The sequence below is a fragment of the Perognathus longimembris genome, chromosome 9, assembly GCF_023159225.1.
Source record: "Perognathus longimembris pacificus isolate PPM17 chromosome 9, ASM2315922v1, whole genome shotgun sequence".
Taxonomy (NCBI): Eukaryota; Metazoa; Chordata; class Mammalia; order Rodentia; family Heteromyidae; genus Perognathus; species Perognathus longimembris.
In genome coordinates this window covers 51,579,543-51,598,715 of record NC_063169.1, presented here as the reverse complement: position 1 = coordinate 51,598,715, position 19,173 = coordinate 51,579,543, and the positions used below count along the sequence as shown (strand labels likewise).

Here is a 19,173-nt window from a genome sequence, read left to right as displayed (position 1 = left end):
ATTTCCATGCATGAAAAGCTGGTTTTGAATTGATCCGTTGATCTTAGCCTCCTGTTTAGCTAGGGTTATAGGCATGTGCCACTGATATCTCTACATTCAAATACAATCAGTCAAATACAATACCACACAATACAACTGTATTTTCAAATAAAATAAAAACAACATTATATTTCTTCAGGAATATTGAGAAGGAACCCTAAATTTGTATTAGGGCCATAACTTAACTAAGTAGACTCTGAATACGTGACTGCCTGATCTGGTGGTGGCTGGCCTGAAGCCTGCTTGGCTTGGACATGGTTTCCTGCCTTTTTATAAAGCTCAGAATTAAGTATCTGCATTTTGAATGAGTCATGTTTCCCAATATGTATTCAGCTACTTACATCAGGTTTCTTCAGACATTTTTTTCTTAAGAAGCTGTGCCAGTGTGGTGAGATTTGAAACTGTTCTCATGTCTGGGTATGTCTCAGACTGAAGTCAAAGAGTCAGTCACTTTGAAAGGATTTATTCTCATGAAACATGTTTCTCGGGTGCTGGCTTACCTGGCATTTGGTAAGAGTAAGGAGTCTGGCCTGGCTGGGGAGTGGAAAAGCCTGGACTGTAACTGAGGCAGCCACTCTGTAATGGGGACTGAGTTTGGGCCAGTCCACTTTCTGTCTTGATGGCGGGCAACATCACTCCCAAATCTGTTTGGAAAACAAGTGTGCAAAGAACTTCATGAGCAAAAGGCTCTTCCTTCAGAGCTGAAACTTATCTGAACAGTGCAGAGCTACCAGCTAGCAGGACCACCCGCTTGTAAACAAAAAAGACAGAAAGCGTGCAATACCGTAAGTGGGCAGGCTGTAGGGCTGTCCTGTCTGTGAGTAGGCTGTGTAGACTGCGGGCTGCTGCATCCCCGAATACTGAGTCTGGCCGGCATAGGCAGACATTGTTTGAGCTGCTGGTGTAGAAAGAATGTGTGGATAGGGCCTAAATATCAGAAAAATAGCATTACTGTGGCAACAAAGACTGCATATTAATTCAGACAGCTTAGATTCAGTGAAACCCTAAAATATTCAGGGAATACTCTTCCTCTTATCCACAACAAATATTTTACAATGTAGGAAAGTATAAGAGTTTGAATGTCAGAAGCCCAGGCTATGCTAAAAACCAGTCTGATGACCTTGGGCTAACATAGGAATCCCCTTAAGAATGCCTCCTCTGTAAGATGAGAAATTGGTTTAGATGTGATCACTAACATTCTTCCACCTCTATCATTCTTGTTATATCTAAATGGGACTCAAGTGAATATGTAGAAGGGAAAAATGAGGTACAGGCCAGTTAGTTAAGAGCCTTGTGAGCCTATCTGTACCAAGAGTGACCTAATGCTACACAATGATTTCAAATTTTGTTTAAAAGCTTTTCTTCAAATTTCCTGGAAATCCTTCCTCAAAACTGGAAATCCTAAAAAAATAAAGAGGAGGAGTCTTCGTGAAAACAAGGAGAATTCTATTCCCCTCATCATCCATATTTTACACAATGTTCCCAATATACTTAGTCTTATTTTAGATGCAACAAAATTTAATGCAGTGTGTGTGTGTGTGTGTGTGTGTGTGTGTGTGTGTGTGTGTGTATGCCCATGGGCACTCTGCACTCCCGTGCATGCTAGTTCTGGTGCCTGAATTCTGGGCCTGGGTGCTGCCCTTGAGGGTTTTCCTTTGTTTGTTTATTTGTTTTTGGCTCAAGGCTATTATACCACTTGAGCTGCAGCTCCACTTCTGGTGTGTCTGTATGTGTTTGTGTTGTGTCTCTGTGTGTCTATGTGTGTGTGTGTGTGTGTGTGTGTGTGTGTGTGTGTGTGTGTGTATTTTCTTGGAGATTTATTAAAAATTAGAGTCTCATGTGGTTTTTCCTTCTGGCTTCGAATGGCAATCCTCATAGCACAGTGTCTGGATAGCTAGGATTACAGATGTGAGTAAAAAGCACCCAGCTCATAACATGCATTTTATATGTATCAGGGATTAAAAAAAAGTCCCCAATATTCTGGATCCTAAATAAATTCAAATATCCTTGACACAGTTCAACTTGAAATATCTACCACTTTCCTCAATAAGGTGACCACATTAGTTATCTCTACAAATATCTTGTATTGTAAAATCCAATAAAATGTTTTGATGATGGAATAAAATATAAAGTATTATAACTTTATATGTCAGTAAAATATGATCTCTTTATATTTTCTGTAAACTATCTGGGATCTTAGAATTTTCATAAGACAATTGAGCATAAAGATTTAAGCTGCATAACCATCTAGAATGAAAGGATTTTTTTGTATAAGGATTTATGTATAATATACAAGTGAGATCTTTCTTTCTATTTTGTAGATTTCCTTAGATGTTGAATCTGTGCAAATATCCATCTAGCCAATTATTTATCAACAATATACTTGCATCTATGAATGTATGCCACATTGAAGTTGTGGCATTATGTGAATATAGATTTCTAAATGGGATTCCAGAAAGTGATTCTAACAACAGAGTGTATTGAGCACTTACTTGGAAGGGTACAGCTGTGGGGAATACTGGTGCGCCGACCTGGGGCTGTAACCACTACTTGTTATTACTGTAAGACACAATAAAACCAATGCACAAACATTTGTTTCATGAAGCCATCACACTGCAGTGTTATAGCAACCATTTAAAGAGTTAATACATTTTTGTAGAATGCCACATTAATATATTATTCTAAGAAATTTGCTGACCTTCTAAAGTTTATTTTCTAAAAAGAAACAGCAGCTTAAATGCTTCCTCCAAATGAAACTGCTTCTTGTCTTGTAAGAGCATGAAATGGATGTTTGTACATATCATGGATCTTTCTACCACTCTTCCATTTTTTGAAGTTAGTAGCAGGCTCATAGATGACATAATATAATATCTTTGGATTTAATATAATTAAACTTGCATGATGTGACAATTTTTTTTTTTTTTTTTTTTTTGGCCAGTCCTGGGCCTTGGACTCAGGGCCTGAGCACTGTCCCTGGCTTCTTCCCGCTCAAGGCTAGCACTCTGCCACCTGAGCCACAGCGCCCCCTCTGGCCGTTTTCTATATATGTGGTGCTGGGGAACCGTGTAGGAGGCAAGCACTCTTGCCACTAGGCCATACTCCCAGCCCCTGACAAAATGTTTTAAAATGTGCAAACTTTACATCTTATACATTCAATATAATTTCACTATGTTGCCTCTATATTTTTCTTCATTAAAAGAAAATGAATATTAAGAAAAAGCTGATAACTAGAAAGCCAAACTTCATTTCCTAATTGAAAATGCTATTGTTTCTATTTTCTTTCACATTAGCTATCAAACAAGTAATTAAAATACAGAGTCCAAAAATATTCTAGTGAAAATTTTAATGTACATAGAAAGGGTCATAGCACATACCAGCAGTTTTTTTGATAAGCATATTTTATTCTATCAGGTATGGCACTTTTTCTGACAAGAACTTAAAAGTCAAAGTCAGGTTCTTTTTAACATCTCACCAAATACCTACCCTAAACTGGAATATATCCTAAATGTTTGAAAGTTTCTCTTTTTTTTCAAACATTTGCATTGACAAAGACAGATGTATTTCAAATATATGGACGCTAAAGTGTTAATCAGGTCTCCTCAGAGCCAATCCATACTGGGCAGGCACACAGAGTGTCTTTATTAGGCCATCTGCTGTTCATTCACTTTTCAAAAAGATTAAAGTAGTACACAGTGCAGTGCTGGAATTAGTTTGGTCTAATCAATCAATGTTATACTTCAAAGTATTGTGCCCCTTCTTAGGTTGTTCATAGTAATTCTGGAATGAAACTTTTAGAATTTGTAAAAAGTGACAAATAGGTTCAGGTTGCTAACTACTTTATGAAACACGATATATTTCTATTTCAGAATGCTATTAAGTACCTTTGTGATCTATTGCTTCACAAATAGGCAGAATTTAATCTGTTTAAGTCTCTGCTGCTTATAAGCTGAGTATGGGGAACCTAGCTATTACAGCAATAGTAGAATAAGTATATGTATAAATTGTTTTGAATCATTTTGAACATCATGAAATATGAGCAAAGAAGTTATGTTCTAAACGTTTTTGAGAACTAAAATTTAAGTACATTTCTTAGAGATGACTTGAAATAAATTAATTGATGAGTCCTTAATTTTCTTCTTAATTTCCTAAAAACCTAAAATATAATATCTTTAATGCTTTCAGATCAACTTAATGAGACAGACTTTGGATTATACTCCAGTAGGCACCAAAATATAACATGTAATAATGTTATTTCACAAGATATTCAGTCTAACAAGAATTTCTCAATAATGAATATTTTGTTTAACAGAAATACAGTTCAAAGAGACATAATGACAAGATATTTTGTCTTTTTAAATGTAATTTAAGGGTTTTTAAAAAGCACTTGATAGAAATAAAAACAAAAATTCCCTTATAGTAGTTTTATATTATTTTTCTTTCCAGGCCTGTGGCTTGAACTCAGGGCCTGAGCACTGTCCCTGGTTTCTTTTTGCTTAGGCTATCACTCTACCACTTAAGCCACAGTGCCACTTCTGTCTTTTTCTATACATGTGGTGCTGAGGAATCAAATCCATGGCTCCATGTATTCAAGGCAAGCACTCTATCACTAGGCCAGATTCCCAGCCCAGCCATTTTTATTAAATGAGACAAAGATCAAGTCTGTACCTCATAAGAAAAACCTAGACATGAATAAAGCTTTGAATATGTAGTATTTCTTCTTCTTTTGAACGAAACTAGACACCATTAAAATAATGGACCCATCACACTACAAATGCTCAACTAACTGTTGACATATGCTTGCATGGCAATTTTCTAAATGCAAGACAAAATTTCTGACTCAGAAAACTAAGATGGTTACATAAGGAACAAAAACTAAAGAGTTCTACTTCTTTACTAAAATTTATTCCAATGCAAATTGTAGCTGAAACAAGGACAAGAAGGTGGGTAGAATGTCGTGCACAAATTCAGAAGAACTATTTTATTCCTTACTGTGATTTAATTAACCATGAACATTATAAGCATTACCCCAAAATAATTATACATTATCATTTCTGCATATAAAAGTAAGCAGAACTGATTATCTTCAAATTAATTAGTCTGAAATTTTATTTTTAAAAACTTAAATAAATTTGATCTGTTTGTGAAAGTTTGTGATGTCAAGCAATTTTAAGGATTTCTTTCTCTTATAATAATACTTGAGATCACTACTTCTCAATTGGAGGAGAAGTGGGGAGGATTTTGCCTGGCAGGAGATATTTTAGGGTGTTGTAACTGGAGGGATGTAGTACTGACATTCAAGGTAAATGAAGGATACTGCAGAGCACCTTTCAATGCAAGGCGAACTTTCTTGGGAATACATTTTTCTCTAATATTTCTGGGACAGTCCCTGACTCGAATTCCCACTGATTGCCAGAGCTCGCCATGGACCTGGACACATTCTATATTTCAGTGCCACCAGCCACCAGCTACAATTAAGCACTAGCTAGTGTGTCTCTAAGCACAAATATTTATTTTGCCAAACTTTAATTAAATTCAAAAAGTTACCTATAAAAATGGCTATTTTGTTAGAGTGCATAGTTCCAAAATGTTCTTTGAAAAATCTAAGGAAGTGGAGGGAGGAGGGCGGGGGAATGAGGAAGGAGGTAACAAGTTATACAAGAAATGTACCCACTGCCTTACATATGAAACTGTAACCCCTCTGTATATCACTTTAACAATAAATAAATAAATAATCTAAGGAAGTATCTGTAAATATAATATGAATGGATTTTCAAATAAGATTGTGTATCCCTATTTCTTTTTTTCCATTTGGTTATCAGTGGAGTATTATAGAAAAGACCCAGAGACTAATTATTGGTGTATGGTTCTAGATTCATCTATATCACTTCTACATATTAGGTCTTTCCTTTTTTTTTCCTTCCCCACACCCCCTCTCTCTGTGGTAATCAAGTTTTGAACTCAATGCCACATGCTTGCTAGACAAGCACTCTACCATTTGAGCTATGCCCCAATCCCTTTTTACTTTATCTTTCTGGTAAGATTTCTGTTGTTTTTCCAGAGAGTAGCATAAGACCCATTCTTCCTACATTTGCCTCTCATTTATCTGTAATTACAGGCATTTGTCACCATGCCCAGCTTGTTCTTTGAGATTGAGTATCCCTAATATTGTCCATGTTTGCCTTAGAACATGATCCTCTTCTACCTTCTAAGTCACTGGCATTACAAGTGTGAGCCCCCACACCTGGCTCGGCTAAGGTCTTGACTGTCTTTGACTTATCTTGCATGGTAGTCATAGTTGCAAAGTGAACCAGAAGGATTGGATATTCCTTCTGGAGATGACATTTTACAGTTTTGTCATTCGGTTTTTCATGAATGTGTAAGCACTTGAAAATATGAAGCCCATTACTTTATAATGCTATCCTCTTTCTTAAAACTTACCCACATTCATTTACCTTGTAGAGAGTTTGTAAGAGTTATGATAAGCAAGTAGACAGCACAGTGCAACAGAGGATGGTGATAACTATTTGTTTCCTGGGGTGGCAGGTGAATTGCTACAAAGTATGCAGACTAGCACATAGGGATCTTTATGCAATGCTGATGCACTACTACTGCTTATCTCTGTTTGAACACAAGGCAACTACTTCCACCTGGTGAGAACTGTAAACCTGGGCCAGCCATGCTTCTGTAAAAGTAGCCTATCTACTGTCATGACATTATACTTAAGGACATACTGCAATTCTTTTTTTTGTTTGTTTGTTTGGCCAGTCCTGGGCCTTGAACTCAGGGCCTGAGCACTGTCCCTGGCTTCTTTTTGCTCAAGGCTAGCACTCTGCCACTTGAGCCACAGCGCCACTTCTGGCCGTTTTCTGTATATGTGGTGCTGGGGAATTGAACCCAGGGCCTCATGTATACAAGGCAAGCTCTCTTGCCACTAGGCCATATCCCCAGCTGCAATTCTTTTTACATAAAGCATTCTATATGAAATCATCACAGATGAGATCATGGATGAATATAAATCCAATAAGCAGTAGAACAGGAGCAAGACTGAATAAGCCAAACAAAGCATTGTAATGTAATAACAACAACAAAAACAAAACAAAACAGAAAACAAACCCAAAAAACCTTGTGTGTCCCTTCCTTGTGCCCAGCTGGGAGTTACCAGATATTTTATATCCTACAACGATTGATGTTTAGACACACTCTGTTGCTCTCTTTGAAGCAAGGCTGCTCTCAGAGACCCATTCTAATGCAAGCAGCATGTGTTCTCCAGCAGCCCATTAACCTTTAATACTTGTCACTCAGCTGCCATACAGGAGGACTTTCTTAAACCAGAGAGGAAACAAGCTTATTTAGAAGGAATCAAACGGGATAGTTTTACATCTAGAATGGTGGACAGCAAAGGCAGTTTTGAAATGTAATCTAAATGGGCAGTTGAAGGAACAAAGTCTGCAATGATGATCTACTGATCAAATCCATCAAACAAGTATGAAATAATGATGAAGGCTGGGTACTGGTGGTTCATACCTGTAATCCTAGCAATTCAGGAGGCTGAGAGCTAAGGATTGTGGTTTTTGAAGCCAGCTCAGACAGAGAAGTCCATGAGACTTTTATCTCCAATTAATCACAGAAAAAGCTAGAAGTAGAGCTGTGGCTCAAGTGGTAAAGTGCTAACTTTGAGCAAAAGGATCTCAGGGACAGTGCCTAGGCCCAAAGTTTAAGCCCTAAATAAATAAATAACCATGAAGGAAGCCAGCTCTGCTTTTCTCTACTGAGAAAGTCTCGAGTTTGTCTCAACTGCCAATTCTCAACCCCATGGACTGATTAGCAATAGGATTTCTAACATAATAATAGCTAAATTTAGGACAAGTTGTTTTCTAAAAGAGTGAAGTTCATGTTAATTTTCTGAAATCAATGTTCTGCTATCTCTGATCTGTGTGCGGCTGCTCCTGAGAAGGAAGGTATGAGTGTTCCCCCCATGTGTATGTAATGACACACGAGCTAAAGGCTTTACCTGACCCAGTAAAAGTGTCAAGCGCTCCATCTCCAGTCGTGGTTGAGGTTTCACTGCTGTTCAAGGGCTCTGTTTTGACTGCAAGAAGAGACACTACGTAGAAGAATAATACATGTGAGTTTTTACTTCTAAATTTATACCCAAGACCCTGTCCGGTCTGCTAGTGGTTGTCTAGCGACCATGGGCATGCAAGAGAAAACTTGATGAGGAAAGTTTTGTTAATTTAGCTTCAAAATGGGCATGCATTTATGGAGGATTTGTCATAAAATCCTCTGGCTAATCTAATTCTCAGAGTCTGGCTTTTCAAAGCAGTCAACCTTGACGAGTGAAAGAGCAATATAGTATTTGCATTTTTAACTCACTTAAGCACTCTGATGTAAGAAAAAAATCACCAGTCAGTCTTGAGCACATTTAAATCAAATGCAACAGAGGTGCATTCATTTCTATTTTATGTTACCAAAAGATTATTATTGAAAAAATAGAGGCATAAAAAACACCTTGAAAACCTGAGCTAGTCACGTAGTTGGTAAACGTTAGTCACTCAATAAATTCTCTGCTTTAAGCAAAACCAAGGAGCCTAAAGCTTTTGTACTTTTAAACTAATTTGTTGAATTGAATCCCCTTTATATAATTATTTAAAGATAATAAAAGATAAATCAAAACAATACAGGCACACAAGAAAAGACAGAGAAGATGAAAGAAAGGGGTGAGTTTGATTGGCTACACTGACATTGGCCATATTAAAACATTATGATGACTCCCTTGTCCCTGTACAACTGTACAATATATTCTATTTAAAATATTTTTTCAAATGTTGGGTTTTTATAGTAGGGTTAATGTTATAGGGATTGGCATACAGTAAGAGATGATCTCTATAGCAGATTTGTCTTCTTAAAGCATCTGTAACATGTTATTTCTGCTTAGAGGCAGTATATTTTGGCAAACTTCTTACTTGGCAGTGAAGTAGCCTGGCATTCATTATTGTCAATTAGATGTGATGGTTGGGAGCAAGATAAAGCCTTTCTCCATTTGGTCACACCATATTTTCCCTTTGTTGACAAAGTTCTACCACATACATCATGGCAGTTAGGGAAGAAACTACATTATTTTCTACTTAACACCTCTGTTTCCTGGTCACAAATGGTATAGTGCAGTTACATAATTTAGAAGCAAGCAAATCTATAAAGGAGAAAGCTGAATTCAAGCCAACCATGAAAAACTATGACAAAAAAAGAACAGTGGGTCACACAGTCCCCACTGATCAAGTAAGTTAGAAATGTTACTTTGTTAGAAAAGCAATTAATGGATGGGAGTGCGTGCATTAGTGAACAGAATTAACAAGGAAGATCTGGGTTAATTTCCTATCCACCATGTACTAACGACATGATTTTCTGGAAGATCAGAGGAGAACTGTAAAGACTGGAAAAAGCAAGTGCAAAATATTGAAGATTGTGTCCTATTTTCAACAGCACCTATATTCTGAGTAGAGTCTCACTGTTTATGCAATGATACCAAATCAGTGCTTAATATTTTTCAGTAGTAATTTTCAGTTATTCACCCTATGATTACATCTTATCAATAAGTATATTTATCACCATGAAAATTATTTATGACTACTACTATTTAGTATTTATTCAAAGCTTATATGTGTATAGTTAGCTAATCCTTAAAACAATTTGATGGAAATAAATCGTTATATCAGCTTTACACATAAGGTTCAGTGGTCTGAAGGTATGTTGAAAATTCCAATGCAGATGGTAGAGCTGAGATTTGAATGTAGGTCCCAGTTTTAATATCCATGATCTTTGCACCCAAACAGACTTCCTTCAGGTATGAGCATGGCTTATGGACTCACAGTGGCTTTTCATAAAGCCTCTTGAAAGACATCCAAAAGCAGTGAACTTGAATGTTGATAACACAAATGCCCAAGGTGACTGACCCATTTTAGGCAATTTTTCTCTGCTGTATATGTATGGATTCATTTATTCCCCAAGAGAGTCAGTATGTAATATTATCATCGTCATTTTTCAGGAAAGTGAGGCACAAAAGATTAAATCACTTGTCTATTTATTAATGTACTGCAAGTAAGAGCTAGAATCTGAGGCCAGAGTTTGTAGAAGAAAAACTCTGTACTGTTTTCTTTTTTTTTTTTTTTTGGGCCAGTCCTGGGCCTTGGACTCAGGGCCTGAGCACTGTCCCTGGCTTCTTCCCGCTCAAGGCTAGCACTCTGCCACTTGAGCCGCAGCGCCTCTTCTGGCCGTTTTCTGTATATGTGGTGCTGGGGAATCGAACCTAGGGCCTCGTGTATCCGAGGCAGGCACTCTTGCCACTAGGCTATATCCCCAACCCCTGTACTGTTTTCTTGATAGTACCAATTAATAAAAAAATTCCTTCCATCTGTATAAAGATAAGCCAGAAAATGATCTGGATGGAAGCTTAGTTGCCATCCATGTAGCAATGCCCACATGTTATCCTGACACTAATGGCAAAAATTATAGTCTAAAGCTTTCAGCAAAAGTAAGACAAGTGACACTAACCTTGAACACTCAAATTCCAATTATAGCCATGTTTTTTTCTAATTTATACCCATGTTCCTATTTAAACCTGTCTATACCCATAAACAATATTTGTAAACCATATTTATTGTAGTATAAGTAATATATTTCATCCGCGAACTGAAGAAGGAGCAGACATGAACTGGGTTTGACAAACCTGGTCTAGAAGCAAGACATGAAGATTTAGTTTTGTTACTTTGAATTTCCCTTTTGGAATTTGATTTAAAAATATGTAATATTGGTTTTTAGTATTATTACATTTTCTTCCATTTGAAATTTTCAGGCATTCAAAACAAAGAAAAGAAGGGAAGAGGTGGATTTTAATTCCACTCATTATAACATTATATATCTATATCTATATATATTCACATAGTCAGTTGTGGGGCTTGAACTCAGGGCCTGGGCATTGTCCCTGAGCTCTTTATGTTCAAAGCTAGCACTCTACCACTTTGAGCCACACCACCACTTCCAGTTTTCTGGTGCTTAATTGGAGATAAGGGACTCATGGCCTTTCCTGCTCAGGCTGGCTTTGAGCCATGATTCTCAGATCTCAGCCTCCTGAATGGCTAAGAATATAGGCATGAACCATTGGCTCCCAGCTATTTAATTAGAATTTAAAGGCCTACATCTAGTCCAGAGAGATGTCATGTTTTCCATTCCCTAGCTTCAAAAATATTTGATATCTGAAGAGTAAATCTATATTTTATGTGATTCTTGTCAGAAGTTATGACTACTAAATCATTCTCTTCATATCCCCTCTTTCATCTGTTTCTTTAGAGCTTTAGGTCCAACATTTTATTTTTTGGAGAAGTTTCATTTTAGTATCATGACTCAAAGCTCATATTTATTTGTTGCAATATCATGCCAAATCCTTGAAAGGTGACCCAAGTGATTCATATTTTTCATTTTATTTTCAGAAATGTATGCTTGAACTGGTGACTATTCAAAGGACTATGAACACACTTATTTTTCCTAACCATGAGAATCATACATAATGACTTTGAACAGCTTAGTTTCTTCAAAAATAAAAATATCAGTAGAGTTACAGTAGGAAGGGAACAATTTACAACACTTCCAGGAAGTAATAAGCATACTTATTAGTTTTAATACTTAGTAAATTCTACAATTTGTATTTCCTTGGATCAATATTTTCATTTGAAAAGGTATGATTGTCTTTAAGTGTCTTTTATTTGGTGCTACCTATGACATACTGTATTTTGTCCAATAATTTGATAAAGCAATTTAAGGCTCATTCTTTCAAAAAATCCAAAATAGAACCACAATACTAGGTGGCTGTGCTGCATGAATAATTAACTTTCAGAAACAAATTTATTGCATGTGATTCAAGCAGTCATATTCAACAATTCTAGATGGTTCTTTTTTATATGGCAATTTTAAAATTTAATGAACAATTTAGCTGATCATGTCTGATTTTTGGTTTCCCCAACTTTTCTTTGATGCCTTGACCTCTATGTTGAGTCATTCCCTTCACAACACATATTCATTTCCAAGTTCATTATGGGTGCTTCTTCTTATTTCTTTTCCTTCTGCCTGACTGTTGGTCCTTGGCCAATGGTTATTATTCAGCTTCATGTTTTTCACTTTCTTTGAACAGAGCCTGGTTTGTAATAGGAACTTGATATGTGTTAAGAGATAAAGTAAAAATATAATAAAACTACTCTTTTGACACTATCTCAAATATTTCTAATAGATCTAACTTTTTTTGAACATGAAGTATTTTAATTATGACTCCTGGCACCATCAAGCAAATTTGAATCTGTAATTACTTAGATGTTGAGGAAGCTCTTCACATAACTGACATATTTTCCTTTTATTCTGGTACAGAAGTTTGAACTTGGGGTTTTATGCTCTTGCAAGGCTATTGCATAAGTATTAATATAGAAAGTATCTTTATTGGAAGTGGCACTGTGGTTCAAAATGGTAGAGCACTAGCCTCGAGCAAAAGAGCTCCAGTACAGTCCTTGGCCCTGAGTTCAAGCTCATGACCAACAACAACAAAAAAAACTTCATCATTTATTACCACTATTTTTGCCATTATCTAGACTAGGACTTTGCCTGGGATTTTAATTCTATTTCTGTTTGGTGGTATTGTTATTGTTATAGTAGATTTTTTTTCTCCTGAGACATACTGAGAATTCAGTCCTTAAGAGATGGCTACTCACTAGGAAGACACCACATAAAATCAGAAGAGATATCTATATAGATGGAAAAAATTTGCAACTTACATACACAAGAAATATGAATAAGCAAGGCAACATGACACCTGTAAAAGTTCACAACTACCCAATAACTTAATCTAAACCTACTGGAATTGTTAAAGTGCCAGAGAAAGAACTCAAACGTCTAACTTTTAACAATGACTGTCAAACTCCAAAAGGAATTGAAAGAAACAGATAAAGGTAATTCAAACTTAAATGACAACAAACTAGGTGAAAATTATTCAAAAGAGATTCTGAAAAGCAAATAGCAAAGAAACAGAAAAACAATCCTAAATTTCATATGGAAGCACAAGATTCTTGATTATTTAAAGCAATCTTGAGCAAAAAGAGCAATACTGAGGGTATCACAAACAGTGATTACAAATTATATTCACAGTAAGAGAAACAGCACAGTACCAGCAAGAAATCAGACATATAGACCAATAGAACACAACAGACAACCCAGAAACAAACCAGTGCAGCTACAGACATCTGATGCTCAAAAAAGTTGTCAAAAGTATATGTTGGCGAAATGATAGTGTTTTCAACAGATGGAGTAAGAAAAACCAGCCATCTGATATGTAGGTGAATGAAAGTAGCTTGATGGGGCTGGGGATACGGCCTAGTGGCAAGAGTGCCTGCCTCATATACATGAGGCCCTGGGTTCAATTCCCCAGCACCACATATACAGAAAATGGCCAGAAGTGGCGCTGTGGCTCAAGTGGCAGAGTGCTAACCTTGAGCATAAAGAAGCCAGGGACAGTGCTCAGGCCCAGAGTCCAAGCCTCAGGACTGACCAAAAAAAAAAAAAAAAAGGAAGTGGCTTGCTATCTCTCACCTTGCACAAAAAATCAATTTAAAATGTAGTAAATACCTTAATGCCAGACCTAAAACTTTGAAACTCTTAGAGGGTAATATAGGGAAAATAATTCAAGTTTTAGGCGTAGAAAATGACTTTCTGAATAGGAATGCAATAGCTCAGAAATATCAGGAATCATTGATAAGTGAGATTGCATCATACGAAAATAAATTTTGCACAGCAAAGAAAATAATTGCCAAAGGGAAGAGACAGCCTATAGAGTGAAAGAAGGGCTTCCAGCTATTCATCTAATAGTTAATAAATAGCCAATATAAAAATAACTAAAAATTGCTGGGTGTCGTATGTGTATTCTCAGCATTCAAGTGGCCAAGACACCAGGATTTCAAAATGGCCATTCTGTATTACATAGCAAGTTCAAGGTCAGCCTGAGCTTCATAGAAATACCTTGTCTAAAACAACTATGCAAAAATTAAACACTACAAAGAATAAATATTTCAATCAATAAATGGGCAAAACAGCTGAATATTTCATAAGAGACTTACAAATGGCTAAGAAATACATAAAAATGTTCAACATCTTTTGTTATCAGGGAATACAAATCGAAATTATATATTGATTTCATCTCACTCTGGTGAGAAGTGATACCATCAAGGAAACCAGCAACAGCAAATGCTGGTGCAGAAGATAACGGAACCCTTTTTGTGTACTGTGAATGTAAATTTGCTTAGCTGCTATGAAAATCATTCTGGAGTTTTCTCATAAACTAAAAGTAAAATTCCCATATAACCCAGCCATGGACCCATGGATATATACCCAAAAGAAGCAAAGGAGACATACAATAAAGGTATTTCTACCCTCACGTTTATTACAGCTCTATTCAGAATAGGCAAGTTGTGGAATGAGCCTAGATGCCCACTGATGGAGACATGGCTAAAGAAAATGCAGTGTAGAGTTATACTCAATAACAAAGAAGCATGAAATTATGTCAACTGTAGGCAAATGGATGGAAATGTAGACCATCATATTAGGTAAAATAAACTAGACTCAAAAACATAAAAGTTGCATTTTTCTAATATGTAATTAGGTTTAAAAAATGCGTGGAACTAGAATGGGGAATATTTGAGAAGAGGGGAAGGGAAAACTGGAGAAGGCAATGAGGGAGTGAGTATGATGAAAGTACATTGAAATTAATATAATGAAACCATTCATCTGTATGGCTAATATGTACAATTAAAAAACCCCGAATAACAAAAACAATCCTAAGTAGAAGAACAGTGCAGGAGGAATAGCAACACAAAACTTTAAATTGTACTACAAAGCTCTAGTAATAAAAACAGGTTGGTACTGGCACAAGAACAGGCCTGAGGACCAATGGAACAGAACTGAAGACCCAGAAATGAACCCACAAACCTATGGCTACCTAATCTTTGACAAAGAAGCTAAAAATATAGGTTGGAACAAACGCAGCCTCTTCAACAAATGGTGCTGGCAAAACTGGGTCAACACCTGTAACAAACTAAAACTAGACCCCTATCTATCACCCTGAACCAAAATCAACTCCAAATGGATCAAAGACCTGGAAATAAAATCAGACACCCTAAAAACTCTGCAAGAAACAATAGGAGAAACTCTAGTACTCCTTGGCACTGGAAGAAACTTCCTTAATAAAGGCCCAGAAATCCAATAAATCAAAGAAAGGCTGGACAAGTGGGACTGTATCAAACTGCAGAGCTTCTGCAGGGCAAAGTATATAGCTTCCAAGATAAATAGAAAGCCCACAGATTGGGAAAAGATCTTCACCAGCCATGCAATGGACAAAGGCCTGCTATCTAAAATATATAAAGAACTCAAAAAGTTAAGTTCCTCCAAAACAAACAATCAAAGAACCAACAACCCTCTCAACAAACTGGCTAAAGACCTAAAAAGAGACTTCTCTGAAGAGGAAATGAGAATGGCCAAGAGTCACAGGAAGAAGTGCTCTATATCACTGGCCATAAAAGAAATGCAAATCAAAACAACACTGAAATACCACCTCACACCAGTAAGAATGTCTATTATCAGGAAATCTAATATTAACAAATGCTGGAGAGGATGTAGCCAAAGGGAACTCTACTACATTGTTACCCCTCTGGAAGGCAGTGTGGAAGTTCCTAAGAAGGCTAAACATAGAGCTCCCCTATGACTCAGCAGCCCCACTTTTGGGCATCTACCCAAAATACTACAAGCAAGACCACACTAAAGCCATCAGCACAACTATGTTCATCCCAGCACAACTTGTCATCGCTAAAACATGGAACCAACCTGGATGCCCCTCAGCAGATGAGTGGATCAGGAAAACGTGGTACATATACACAGTGGAATTCTATGCCTCCATCAGAAGGAATGACACTGCCCCATCCATAAGGAAATGTAAGCACTTGGAAAAAAATCATACTAAGTGAAGTGAGCCGGACCCAAGGAAACATAAACCCTATGGTGTCCCTCATAGGGAATAGCTAGTACAGGAATAGGCTAGTCATGGTAGAAGACCAAAATACCCCAATAGCTACACCCATATGACCACATAAGAAGATGCCAAGTGAAATGAACTCCAAGTTACAGAAACAAGAGTTATACCACTGTTGTAATTATTCTCAACATGCCATGTGAACTCCTACTACTTTTTTTCTCTTTTTCCTTGTCTGTTTGTTTGACTGAGTGGTTTGTCTAGTTTTGTTTCTCTGTTGTCCCTTCCTGTGACTGTACCCTCGCTACCACTGTGCTACATCTGAGTACCCTGGATATTGTCTGATACGGGTAATAGAACTGGGGAAGGGAGAACGAATACAAGGACCTAGAGACAAAGAACAAAAGACAAACCATTCAAAAAGCAACACTTTGAAACCATTTGGTGTAAACCAACTGCAGAACTCTTGGGGAGAGAGAGGACGGGGGCGGGGAAATGAGGGAGGAGGTAACAAGTAGAATGAGAAATGTACTCACTGCCTTTCATATGAATCTGTTAACCCCTCTGTATCACATTTGACAATAAAGAAAAAATAATAATAATGTAGGTGCCAGTGGCTCACGCCTGTAATCTTAGCTACTTAGGAGTTTGAGATCTGAGGATTGAGATTCAAAACCAGCCTGGGCAGAAAAGTGCCCAAGAGACTCTCATCTTCAATTAACCACTCAAGAACTTGAAGTAGGGGGCTGGGAATGTGGCTTAGTGGTAGAATGCTTGCCTAACATGCATGAAGGCCTGGGTTCGATTCCTCAGCATCACATAAACAGAAAAAGTCAGAAGTGGTGCTGTGGCTCAAGTAGTAGAATGCTAGCCTTGAGCAAAAAGAAGCCAGGGACAGTGCTCAGGCCTTGATTCCAAGCCCCAGGACTGGCAAAAAACCAACAACAACAACAACAACAACAACAACTGGAAATGGCACTGTGGCTCAAGTGATCCACTAGCTTTGAGCACAAAGAGGATCAGGGGCAGCACCCAACTCCTGAGTTCAAGCCCCACAACTGACAAAAAAAAAAAAAAAAGCAAATAATGAGCATGATGTAGTGCTTCTTACTCATTCAGTATAGATTCACATTTAATTTGAAATGGAACATGGTTGGGGCAAGCTATGCTTAGTATAACTGAGTGTTTGTAATGCTCATTTCCAGTAGACATACACTCTCCTTTTTAGTCCTCAAATGGTAAGTTCTTTAGGAGTGAGACAGTTTTGTCTAAGTGTTCAATTTTAATAGCACTTTATTGTTTGATGTAGGAGAAAGTTTGCATATGAATGTAGCTAATATTTATAAATTATATTTTTAAATATAGTTAATATTTATTTATACTATCTATAAATAGTCATTCATATTTTAAATATGTTTTAGTAGTACTAAGACTTGAATACAGGGTGAGGTACTTGCTAGGCAAGGGCTCTACCACTTGAAGCCATACCCCAGTTCTTTTCATTTTAGTAATGTTTTGGATGAAGTCTGGTATTTGCCTGGAACATGATCTTCCCACATAGCTGAAAATACATATACATACCACCATTGCTGTCTTTTTAGCTGAAATGGGATCTTGCTAGTGCTGGCCTCTAACTTCAATCCTCTTGATTTTTGCATCCTCACTAGCTACGATTATAAGTGTACACCACTAGGTCTAACAATATCTATCTATCTATCTATCTATCTATCTATCTATCTATCTATCTATCTATCTATCTATCTTTCACTCAGACGTTGGCATCTTGGGCATTATCCGGGCTGGCTTGAAACCCTTGATCTTCCTACTATAGCCTTCTGAGTAGCTGCTATTATAGGTGCATGCCACTGTGCCCAGAGAATAATGTATAGATTTCATTGCTGATCATTTTAACATGATATGATAGTCATTGTTATATATGGCTTTAGATGTTTTATAACATTTATCAAAGTCTGTGAAGTAGTAAATATTCCTTGGCCATGTTAAGAATTTAATGTAAATCATGGGTTACTTGGTAACTGACTTAACTCACGGTCACTCAGTTTCGGACTGTTGTTACTCTGAATTAACTGTGTAACAATTTGATAAGTACTTACTAGCATATGTACCTGTTTGTGTGAAATTACTTTTTTACAAGCTAAGCAAAGAATACTACTGATAAAACTATTTTCAGATTTGGTTACCAGTTGGTAAGCAAAACACAGCCAAGTAAGAGGCATGATTACTTCTTATTTTTCTACCAGGTATCAAACACAGAAAAGAAGGGTCAACAGAGAAATAGTAAGAGATAGCAAACCAGAGGCCAATCCACACACCCAAACCATGCAGTGTACCATCGTCTCCCATACTTGTTGCAGAAGAAGGAGTGTTGCAACTCAGCAGCCAGTCTGCTGTATTTAAAACAGTCATGTTGTCCCCTGAGAAGAGGAACAGTGTAAGAGTTCATTGTCTCGAGGCCTGCTGAGTGGATATGCATAGTCTTCAATGCTGGCATCTGTTTCTAGACCTTAGCAAAACTAGAACTTACTGTAGATCTTCTACAGTTTAGTATCTCATGCATATATATATGTATATATATATATATGGTGAATTTTAATGGCTGTTTCCAGAGTGATTTGGATTTTCAATATTATTTGTGCTCAATTTAAAGGAAAAATGTAGCTTTTTGCTTTGGTAATCATGACTAAATTAATCTTGTACATTTACAATCCCATAGTCATTAATTAGCTGAAATTATGGATGCATGTTTAGAGACAAATAAACATTATGAACAAGAAGAATGTTAATCTACAAAGGGTTTGCTGTAAACATTATTAAATACAGGGTGAGTTGCAATGCACATAACTTGACAAAGAAAATTACAGGTTGCACAGTTATATTTAATGGGAAGAGGTGTGTCAATTTTGTAGGTATTTATTTAAAATTGGAAAGAAAATATGATGTGGCAAATGCTGACATTTGACCCAATATGAATAATTTATAAAATAGAGCAAATGTCATGTAATTTTTATTTTATAGGCTAGACTAGATCTACAAAATTTCAAAATAACATTAAATAATTATGT

General features: G+C 36.8%; 1 protein-coding gene across 6 annotated transcripts in view; it reads right to left on the bottom strand.

The window, feature by feature from the left end:
• Window positions 1-19,173, bottom strand: part of Eya4 (EYA transcriptional coactivator and phosphatase 4) — a 225,176-nt gene that overhangs the window by 48,316 nt on the left and 157,687 nt on the right. For 2 of the 6 annotated variants that reach the window (XM_048354106.1, XM_048354107.1), the window contains exons 5-9: window positions 18,457-18,525; window positions 8,051-8,143; window positions 2,532-2,598; window positions 824-966; window positions 540-683 (exon numbers count right to left, since the gene is read on the bottom strand). In XM_048354106.1, coding sequence (XP_048210063.1) covers window positions 540-683; window positions 824-966; window positions 2,532-2,598; window positions 8,051-8,143; window positions 18,457-18,525 — 516 coding nt within the window. The remainder of the gene's footprint in view (window positions 1-539; window positions 684-823; window positions 967-2,531; window positions 2,599-8,050; window positions 8,144-18,456; window positions 18,526-19,173) is intronic. The other 4 variants (XM_048354108.1, XM_048354109.1, XM_048354110.1 and 1 more) reach the window with 2 other exon arrangements.